Source organism: Arvicola amphibius, chromosome 7 (assembly GCF_903992535.2).
Source record: "Arvicola amphibius chromosome 7, mArvAmp1.2, whole genome shotgun sequence".
NCBI lineage: Eukaryota > Metazoa > Chordata > Mammalia > Rodentia > Cricetidae > Arvicola > Arvicola amphibius.
In genome coordinates this window covers 94,113,069-94,124,088 of record NC_052053.1, presented here as the reverse complement: position 1 = coordinate 94,124,088, position 11,020 = coordinate 94,113,069, and the positions used below count along the sequence as shown (strand labels likewise).

Below are 11,020 nucleotides of genomic sequence, written 5' to 3'. Positions count from 1 at the left end.
ATAGGCACATTTGGGGGCGGGGACTCCGTGAAACCCCGCCCCTGCCCTATCTCCCCCGCCTCCCGCAGCCCTGGCCAAGGCGGGGATTTGGACCAATGCTAGGGGAGGAGCTTGCGGAGCAAGATGGCGGCCACCAGGTCCTTGTCCCTAACGGCCACGGCGTTCAGGGCGGTCATTCCCTGGCGCCGGGGCAGGTACCAAGAGTGGACAGTCACTTAGGAAGGGTGTTGGGTTCTGTGCCTCCAGGATAGATGTGAGACTAAAGCTCCCGGGGGAGGTGAAAGTTTGGCAGTTCAGATAAAGGTGTCACCAGGTTTGGGTGCGAGGCGGCCGTAGAGGGCATCAGGTGCCACTTCGGTCCCCGGACTTATCCTCCTTCTCATCGCAGGCTCCTCGCGCCCTCTCCCGGGCTCTTGACCCGGTGGGAAGCGACGTCCTCCATTCCAGAGGCTGGCGAGGGACAGATCCGCCTCACGGACAGCTGCGTCCAGGTAGGAGGCCGGGCGCGGGGCGGCGGTGCCCTGGAGCGCTCTAGAAGAGCTCCCTTTCATCCACCCCTTTATCACCGCTTGCTTGGCCTTCTTGATCCTCTTTCCTCCATTTCAGAGGCTTCTGGAAATCACCGAAGGGTCAGAATTCCTCAGGCTGCAAGTGGAGGGAGGTGGATGCTCCGGATTCCAATACAAATTTTCACTGGATACAGTTATTAACCCCGACGACAGGCAAGGAGGACGAATGGGTCGCTAGAGGCTGTATCAGAGGGATACAAGTGACCCAGTTTAAGACACACCCTTATTCTAAACTTAAAAGCGTTTAAGTATGCTCAACGCCACCACTCTCCCCATACTGTGAAGATCAGCAAAGATTTGTCCAATTATTTCAAAATAAGGAAGGACGTTGGCTTACTTGGGTCATTTGAGAGAGGCTGAACTAGATTCAGGCCAAGTCCCTAAATGTTTCTCCTGTTCATTGCGTTGAATTTTTTTTTTTTTTTTTTTTTTGCTTCAGATAAAGTCAGCACCCGATAGAAGCCCTAAGCAGTATTCCATGTGTTGGAGAACAGGATGTGCACCCATGGCCCCAGGGTGTTGGGTTCTTGGCATTGGTTATATTCATCATTAATGTTTTCCTCTTGTCTTTTCAGGGTATTTGAACAGGGTGGGGCAAGAGTGGTAGTTGACAGTGAGAGCTTGGCCTTCGTGAAAGGGGCTCAGGTGGACTTCAGCCAAGAACTGATCCGAAGCTCATTCCAAGTGCTGAATAATCCTCAGGCCCAGCAAGGCTGCTCCTGTGGGTCATCCTTCTCTATCAAAATCTGACACCGGGACAGGTGACCTTGGGACTGCCATCAGATTGTACCAGTGTGAAAAACTTGGGAATAGTAGAGCTCTAGAAGTTTCTTTCTTATCACGTCCCACTGTCATTTTATTTAATTTAGCCTAGGAGTGTTTTATTTTACCACTATTAATTATGGAACATGAAGCTTTTACTCTTGGCCGCAATACTCTCCCCTCCCCCAGCACAATGTTAAGGCCACGTCCAAGTGTTTTTACCTCAACTTTAAGCACTGATTGGAACCCAGTATAATCTGTAGAACCCCCAAGACTCCAGCATTTGGAGTTAACGTCTCTACCTTCAGAATTGTTTGTATATATGTGTATAGATGTATATAAAGCATCTTCTTAAACTATTCCTTATGTTTTTATCAGGGTCACTGTTTGGGCAGCTTGAACACCAGTAACCAGAATCAATCAGAAAGGCAAACAAAATATTCTCTTTTTTCCTTCCTTCCTTCCTTCCTTCCTTCCTTCCTTCCTTCCTTCTTTCAACAGTCTTATAGGTAACCCTGGTTCTGAGCTCTCAATTTTCCTGTCTCAGCCATGTTACTACTGGAACTGGTTCATTCCTTTTTCTTTTCTTTCTTCCTTCCTTTTTAAAAATTTTTTCTGAAAATTTTTTTGGTATGTGTGTGGTCACCCCCTCTCCCCCCATTGGACCCAGGGTACTTACCTGCCTGGCAAACCCTCTAGCACAGTGTTCTCCTATCAGTCCCATTGGGTGTCACATATCAGATATCCTGATCATCAAATATGTACATTATGATTCATAATAGTAGCAAAATTATAGTTATGAAATAGCAAAGAAAATAATTTTATTGTTGGTGTGCCACCACAGCCTGAGGAGCTGTGTTGAAGAATTGCAGCCTCAGGAAGGGTGAGAAGCCCTGCTCCAGCACTTGAATTATGAGCCTAGACTGCTTCATTTTTTATCTGAAGATAGGTCTCTCAGAATTTCCCTGGCTGGCCATGAATTCCCTCTAGTTCTGGCAGGCCATGAATTTTCAGTGCCCCAGTCTTCGTGTCCCAATTAGCTGGGGTGTCAGGCCTGTGCCGCCAGCCCAGCTGTATTGCAGTCTTGAACGTGTTAGGCATTTCTGGTGTCCTATGAAGCCCATTCTCCACTTATATTATAGGGAAAATAATTCAGTTGTCACACTCATGAATCTGCTAGGTTTTAAGAAACCAAGAGATTCCCCCCAGCCCATTGAAAAACAAATTTGGCCAGACCTCTGTTAATATCTCAATTACCTGAAAAACAGCCTTTCGATTCCATGCCCATAGAGATGCTTCAAGATTCTGTGACCACTTAGTAATTGAATTCATGTAGAGTATTTTGCTTCACCTACCTTATTATATATAATATCTTTGGTTTTATGATTAGGGGAAGTGGTTCCTTCATTATTTGTAGATAATAGAAAGGACTTTTTCAAGAGTGCATTAAATATAAGATGAATAGTAAAATTTGGATTTCAGATGTATAAGTAATTTTGTTTTATTTAATCCTTAATACGTATCATACTTATATAGGTCTATTAGACATATATTTGCTAAACCTTCTATTGCAAGCCATTGATCATTAGAATGAAAGCTGGTTTTGTTTTTGTTTTTTCTGTCAGGGTTTCTCTATATAGTCCTTGCCATCCTGGAACTCACCGTGTAGACCAGACTGGCCTTGAATTCACAGAGATCCTGCTGCCTCTGCCTCCTAAGTGCTAGGATTAAAGGTATGCACCACCACCTCCAGTCATCAAAAAGTAACCATATGGGGGCTGGAGAGATGGCTCAGCAGTTAAGAGCACTTGCTGCTCTTCCAGAGGATCTGGGTTTGAGTTCCAGAACCCACATGGCAGCCCACAACCATCTGTAACTCCAGTCCCAGGGATCGGTTTGATAACCTTCTTCTGGTCTCTGGCACAGGCACACACTTGGCACATACATGCAGGCAAAACATCCATATACACAAAATAGAAATAAAACTTTAAAACCCAAAAGTGCCACTAGAAAAGGGACATGTCACCTTCATCACATGGGGTTCAGGAGCAGCGTGTTTCCACAACTGCGCTTCTTTACGAGTCGGCATTAGCGTAGCAGTAACTATGGAAACCGTCAGGATGAGTTCCAGTTATATTATGCTCCAAATTATGCTGTGCTCCTGGGCACTCCCGGGTTATTTTAAGTCTTCCATTTTAATCTTGGGGCTCTAAGAACATCTTTGCTTTAATTGGTTTTCTGTTTCCGTTTTCATCTTCATAATTGGCACAGTCCATCCTGGCAAGCTTCCAGTTATTCCCAGCAAAGTCTTGTATTTTCTAGACATTTCTTCATCTGTTTCTTCATTTTCAAGTTCCACTGTGGCATCTTGATAATCTTCTGCTTCGTTTGTAAGACTCATCTGAAACGTTAACTTCTTAGTCTCAGGATTAAATCCCTAAATGCGTTTGTCCAAGAAAAGGAGTTCTGCTCTATAATGAAGCACACGCTCGCTTCCAGTTCTGGCAGACCGAGCACCAGTGCTCTTCCCTAGTGATGTTTCTTGTTTCCTGGGTTCAAGCCCAGTGCCCTCTGCGTGAGCTTCATGCACTGTAGACTTTTGAATAACTCAGTCTTGTACTCAGATACCATGAGCCCCACTCCACCTAAGAAAAGCTTTGTAAAACACAAATTCTAATACTTTTTAAGGTACTTAAGTGTGGCACTTAAGTGGACTACAGAACTTGAAACAACTGTCTTGAATGCTGTGGAGCCCAGAACTGTTTAGACGGGTATTAGAAAAAGATTCCATACCATGTCACAACAGATAACTATTAACACTGTGGGAAACCATAGACCTCTGGACTCGGGAAGAGCTACTGGTCAAATGCGTCTTTTCTCCATATCCTAAGAGTTTGTTGTAGAGAAGAGAGGACCTAAAGTTTGTTCTTAGCACTGTGTGAGGAGACTCATAACCTCCTTTACCTCCACCTTCAGGGGACAGACACCTTTCTGGACTCCAAGGTCACATTGCACTCATGTGCATATCCTCTCCCCCCCCCCCCCAATAATTAAAAGCAATTTAGCTGGGCAGGTATGGTGGCACACATCTTTAATACAAACACTCAGCAGGCAGAGGCAGTGGATCTCTACTAGTTCAAGGCCAGCCTGGTCTACACAACAAATTCCAGACCAGCCAAAGGTTATACAGTAAGACGCTGGAAAACCAAACAAAAAAGCTTGTTACAACGAAACGTTTACTTATGTACTAGATAGGAATTGACGTCATCTAGTAAGACAATTTGCCAAAGAAAATGGAAATCAAGTTTGGAATCAGAAACTGACATTTTCAGTGTGTGAAAATCTTGGAAGTAGTAAGCAGATCAGAGGCATAGAGGGCAGAAGGGAATTCTGGGAAGTGAACATATTCCTTACCTGCTTAGGAGCAGCTCACTGTGTGGAAGCACTTGTGTGTATGTGTTACTAAGACTGAAAGTCGGTGACAATAGCTGGACTTAAGATTTTCAGTTCAGACTGCTAACAGCTTTTTTCATTATTAAAAGAGATTTTACTACATTTTAAAGATTACAACCTATTATTGTTGCCAGGTGGTGATGGGGCATACCTTTAGTTCCAGCACTCAGAAGACAGAGGCAAGGGAGTCTCTGTAAGTTTGAGGCCAGCCTGGTCTACAGAGTGAGTTCCAGGATGTCGAGGACAGGCCTTGACAAAAATACTTTTTACCAGGGTAGGGGTGTGGGAATTTAGAAACATAAGTAAAGAATATGAAGCCATTAAAAAAAAAAAAGGGACAGAACCCATAGAAAGTATCGGGAGGGCATTCCAGGGACTGAAATCACCTGTGTTTATTTTTTCACAGTTTTTATACCCAATGTAGATGGGGGGGAGTAACAAAAGATTTTATCAACATGATACAAAGGACAACTCAAATGGTCAATTGCTTTAACTCTCTGAGACATCAAATAATTAGCATTCTGTTGTCTAGGTAGCGAAGCTGCTCTAGATCACATATCCTGAAGGCTGCTCTTCTCCAGGTGACCTCATAGTTAAAAAAGAAGGAGCAGACGTACATTTGCCTATCCTTACCACCTGTCAGGATGGCATGGATCTACTTAAATGAACTATTTTAATGTTAAAAAAACAAGCAATCACATCCAGGGTTGGGACGTGCAACTATGCTTGTCTATCATTTGAGCAACCTCCAAACTCTCTAACCATCAGACAAGGTGGAAATGGGCCCACATTTTTGGGCCTCCACACCAGGACAGACAGGGCTACACAGAAAAACCCTGTTCCAAAAAACCAAATAATTTTTAAAAACTATGTTTATGGGTTTTTGTATATGTCTGTTCCACATGTGTGTAGTGCCAGTGAACCAGAAGAGGATATCATGCCCTGAGACTGAAGTTAAAAACAGTTGTATGCCACCATGGGACCACTGGGAATCAAATCCCCATCCTATGGAAGAGCAACGAACAGTGCTCTTAACCATTGTGCATCTCTCCAGCCCCCAGCATCTCTCCAGCCCCCAAGCATCTCTGCAGTCCCCAGCATCTTTCCAGTCCCCAACCATCTCTCCAGCCCACAGCATCTCTTCAGCCCCTGAGCTCCTTTACAGCCCCTAAGAGCCTACTCTTAAGAGTCTCATAAGAGTGACTTCCACCCATGGCATGATAGGAACAAGGGACACTGGGCTATTTGCCTGCACTAACAAGCGGTGTTAGAGTTCTCTACAATGTTTTTATAGGTTATTGATATAGTAGTTTTAAAATTCCCAAGCACAAGCAGAATTGCTCTTGTTGCTAAATATTCTCCACAAAATTGCGTTGGCCAAGCAGGCAGAAACAAGGTCCCCTAGAATGTCAGAGCCTATGTCACTTGCCTTCTGGTAATGGAAGAATTGAATTCTGTATTTAGAAAAAGGCAGGTTGGGGAAGTGCAAAAGTAGTCATTCTTATTTATGGAAGCATGTTTTTCAGAGGACTTAATCCTGGCGGTGGGGACACTTCATGAGGCAGCTAAACTGTCAGAAGTCTCATAAGGGTGACTTCCACCCATGGCATGATAGGAACAAGGGACACTGGGCTATTTGCCTGCACTAACAAGCGGTGTTAGAGTTCTCTACAAGCCCTTTCTGACCAATGCCCTCTTCCTGACAAGCCATAAAGGCTGGCAGACAAACATTATTGCAAGTTTTACTCACTGCTAATACGTATCAATGGAAAGATTTTTCATTCGCCTTCTGCCCCTGGGCCCATTTTTTTCCTTTAATTTCTTGAGACAGGGTCTGATTAGTCACTGGGGCTGGTCTTGAACTCATTCTATAGTTCCAGCAAGCCTTGATTTTGCACTCCTTTTAAGAGCAGGTGGGATTACAGCTGTGTACCACCAAGCCCAATTTACCAGAACTTTTATAAAAAGACTTTTATTATTTGTGTGTATGAATGTGTATCTGTGTCGACGTATGTCGTGTATATAAGGGTGCCTGTAGAGGCCAGCATAGTACGTTAGATCTCTTGGAGCTGGAGCTATAGGCATTTGTAGAAGTAACCAACGTGGGTGCTGGGAACCAAACCCCAGTTCTCTGGGAGAGCAGGAACACATCTTAACTACTGAGCCAGCATTCCAGTCCCACTAGAGCCCTCATTATTCCCTTTGGTCTTTTTGAGGCAAGAGTTTTAATATGTGGCCCAGGCTGATCTTGTTACACCATGCCAGTTCACACTGGCCTCAAACTCTTGCTCCTCCTACCACAGCCTCCTGGGTGCTGAGAATTACAGGCATGCATTCCCATATCCTGCTCTCCCTGTTATTTTGAAGAGCATTTCTCAAGGCCCTAGTTGTTGCAGAGTTGGTTTCTATGCTAATCTGTGTCTAAGCCCCCTCTCCTTTTTCTTTTTCTCTGTTGGGGAGGGAGTATTGAGCAAGGGACTCATAAAGGCTAGACAGTATGGCTTAGGCTTTCTATTGCTGTGATGAAACACTATGACCAAAAAGCAAGTTAGGAGGAGAGGGTTTATTTGGCTTATACTTCCAGATCACAGTCCATCATTAAAGGAAGTCAAACTGGGCAGGAACCTGGAGATAGGAGCTGATGCAGAGACCATGGAGGGATGCTACTTACTGGCTTACTCCCCATGACTTGTTCAGTCTGCTTTCTTTTTTGTTTGTTTGTTCTGTTCCGTTCTGGTTTTTTGTTTGTTTGTTTTTGGTTTTGGTTTTGGTTTTTGGTTTTTCAGGACAGGGTTTCTCTGTGTAGCTTTGGAGCCTGTCCTGGAACTCACTCTGTAGACCAGGCTGGCCTCAAACTCAGAGATCCGTCTGCCTCTGCCTCTTGAGTGCTGCGATTCAAGGTGTGTGCCACCACCGCCCTGCTTTAGTCTGCTTTCTTATAGAGCCCAGAACCACCAACTCGGGAATGGCACCACCCACAATAGGTGGGGCCCTCCTCCATCAATCACCAATTAAAAAATACCCTACAGGCTTGGCTATGGCCCATCTTGTGGAGGCATTTTCTTAATTGAGGTTCCCTTGTCTCAGATGACATAAAACTATCCAGGACAGGCCGTAGTACATTTCATCTTTAGTCAAATCATATTAATGCAATGAACAAAGAAGACAAAGGATCTTTGAGCCACTTTAGGTTGATATTTTGAAGAGGGGGCCTCCTGGCCAATCTTATTGTGCATTATACTTTACAGTTATATGATGATAGTGACAGGCATGTGTAAACTGTATGTATTCACCTATCTGTGTGATGGGGCCACTGATTTTAAGAGATTAGGAGGGGGGCTGGAGAGGTGGCTCAGTGGTTAAGAGCACTGCCTGCTCTTCCAAAGGTCCTGAGTTCAGTTCCCAGCAACCACATGGTGGCTCATAACCATCTGTAATGAGATCTGGTGCCCTCTTCTGGCCTGCAGGCAGACACAATACTGTATACATAATAAATAAATCTTAAAAAAAAAAGAGATTAGGAGGAAGAGATGAACAAGGACTGCCCATGCTTGATAGTTTGTTTGGGGACGATTGCTGTGTGGTGTCATCTTCCACTTGCTATTTGGAACCCTTATACAGAATTCTCTGCCTTTGTGTATGACAAGAGTAAAAGATTTGATGACCACAGCTGACTGCCAACAGCCGAGCCTTGGAAATCAATGACTTGAAGATGTGGCCATGTACTGCACTAAGCATGAGTGATCAGAAGGCCCTGTGCAGGAATGTGATGCAGAAAAGCTTTGGCTTTTCTCAGGTATATGTCAAGACTAAGAAAACACGCCCAACTAGCTGAAAGGATTATATGTGAGGAAAGCAAACATCCCTCTAAGCCAGCTGTGCTGGGAAGACAGGAAGGTCTATTTCTTACATAAGTATCTGTTTGCAAGGGACCAAGATTGGACAGTCATGTTAGGTGATGACAAGTACAGTTTTCTTTGGTAATCATATGTATTTCCATATATGAGCTTTGTAGCTTTGGGGAAAAAGGGTGAAAAAGATGTTTGGGTGATGTTTGCTGTTAACTCTGAGAACTGAGTTCTGTTCTTTGGTCTTTTGTTGCAGCGCCTCAGAGGAGAGCTGACACTTAGCAGGCACAACCAGAGAGAAGGAGTAGGCTAGGCCTCCCTGTGTCTCCTCCGAGCTGATGTTACAGATCTGGCCTTCAGGAGGGCCTAATATCGCTCAGTGAGTCACACAGTTTGCGTGTTTGCTGAAAGGCAGAGATTTCCTTTGCTTTTTTTTTTTCCCTTTAGGATTGCAGTCTGTAGTTGCTCTCTTGGAGTTCTTCCCCTGATGTCAGGGTCTAGCCTCAATGGGTTTGCACATTCCAGGGAAGGGTTGTGTGGATTAGAAACATTAGATAGAAGGAACGGAGATACAGAAGAAAAGGAACAGAGACGCAGAATAGAACCCAAGGGCAATCCAGTAAATACTGAATTCACCTGCATTTATTTTCCATATGCTTGTGTACCCCAATCCAAAAGCAGGGGCAAGAAGGCAAAAGATGGCTTTAACATGATACAAAGAACAAACAGAGAAATTACCTGCTTCAATGTAGTGAGGAGCAGACGGGCTGCGTTCCTGCAGCCCTGGCTCCTGCACGGCTAGCTTAAAACCCGAAATAACAACACACAAACTGTATTCTTTTAAATACTGCCTGGCCCATTATTTTCAGCCTCTTACTCACATCTTGATTAACCCATATCTAATAATCTGTGTAGCACCACAAAGTGGTGCCTTACCAGGTAGATTCTAGCATACGTCCATCTTGGGCTGGAGCTTCATCTCGTCTGGCTTCTCTCTCTGAGGAGAGGCACAGCAGTCTGTCTAACTTAGGAGAGGCGTAGCATCTGACTGATCCTTCTACCTCACTTCCTCTTCCTGTTCTGTCTACTCCACCCACCTAAGGGGCGGTCTATCAAATGGGCCAGGCAGTTTCTTTATTAGCCAATGAAATCAACTCAAACAGAAGACTCTCCCACATCATTTCCCCTTTTTCTGTTTAAACAATAAAAAGAAGGCTTTAACTTTAACATAGCAAAATTACATATAACAAAACAGTTATCAAGCAAGAATTATAGTTACAATATTTATATCTACTTTATCTTTTATCATAACTAAGGAAAACTATAACTATCTATCCATTCTTCAACTCCATCAAAGACTCCAGAAGGATATAATATTGCCTAGGTGAACAAGAGGTAAGCTACTTCCAAAACTCTAGAAATCACAGAGACATCTCGCTGCTTGGACAGTCACCCAAAGTTCCTCTGTACCGTTGGGGCATCCATCTTCGGCCTACAGGCCCATAGTTTCCAGCAGACGTTTCCATGAAACAGGAAATTTCAAAGGCAGTTCAGTCAGTATCTGCTGTGTCCTGCAGAATGTCTCGCAGACTCTTTCATGAGTCAGGAACCCCAAAGAATCATCTCACCTTTAGGCAAGTTCAACAGTCCTCTCTCTGTGGGTTCTTTGTGTCCAGTTTCTGCAACAGTCCAGGCAAGAGCAGTTTCTTGCCCAAATTGCTACCAAACTCCATAAGGATCCTCTTCGATGCCCATCATCTTCTTGAAGTAGATTGGTGCTGCCAGGAGCAGACGTGTCTCATTGTCATGAAAAGCCTTAAGTTATTAAAACATTTAAGTGGAATATTCTGTAGTCTTTGAAAGATATGAAGAATGTCTATCTAACTGAAATATATCTCTATATATCTAGAAAATCTAACTAACATGACTATAAGCTTTACTATTATCGATGATTATCCATTAACAACCTATATTTCTTAACTATACATTACATTTTTAAAATGAACTACACAATCACAATACCTTAATCAGTATCAAAAATACATATACATATAACAAAATTGACCTTAAAATCCATACCAATGCAAATTATTCATATATATATCATATCCCCCTTTAAATGTAAAAGAACATTTATAAACAATATTTGGGAACATGGGCGCAGTTATTTCTCTCCAAACTGCTTCCTGCTGAATGGGGACGCTGTTAATCAAATCTTTCATGGTATAACCTGTGTGCCAGGTTCATCTCAGTCATCAGTTGGGTGAAGTAATTTTCTGAAGGTGTTCACAGCAACCTTTCAGGAGGCCGTGGTCTATCATACCATATTGGGATAGAAGCAATCCACACGGTCTCATTTTCTGTAAAAACAAAAGAAACTCCTTTCCA

General features: G+C 43.6%; 1 protein-coding gene across 2 annotated transcripts; it reads left to right on the top strand.

The window, feature by feature from the left end:
- Positions 1–85: 85 nt before the first annotated feature.
- On the top strand, positions 86–1,690 carry Isca2 (iron-sulfur cluster assembly 2). 2 transcript variants are annotated; one of them, XM_038337083.2, is made up of 4 exons: positions 86–137; positions 389–491; positions 607–722; positions 1,145–1,690. In XM_038337083.2, exons 1-4 carry the CDS (start codon positions 124–126, stop codon positions 1,317–1,319), a joined length of 408 nt encoding a protein of 135 aa, XP_038193011.1. In that variant the 5' UTR covers positions 86–123; the 3' UTR covers positions 1,320–1,690. The 2 variants fall into 2 exon arrangements, with proteins under 2 accessions (XP_038193011.1, XP_038193010.1); XM_038337082.2 differs by having other exon boundaries at positions 92–194.
- The last annotated feature ends 9,330 nt before the right edge of the window (positions 1,691–11,020 follow it).

Coding starts and splice junctions, on each gene's coding strand:
- Isca2 (XM_038337082.2), top strand. CDS start 124: ATGGCGGCCACCAGGTCCTTGTCCCTAACGGCCACGGCGTTCAGGGCG. Junction 195..388: donor ATTCCCTGGCGCCGGGGCAG/GTACCAAGAGTG, acceptor TTCTCATCGCAG/GCTCCTCGCGCCCTCTCCCG. Junction 723..1,144: donor GTTATTAACCCCGACGACAG/GCAAGGAGGACG, acceptor TTGTCTTTTCAG/GGTATTTGAACAGGGTGGGG.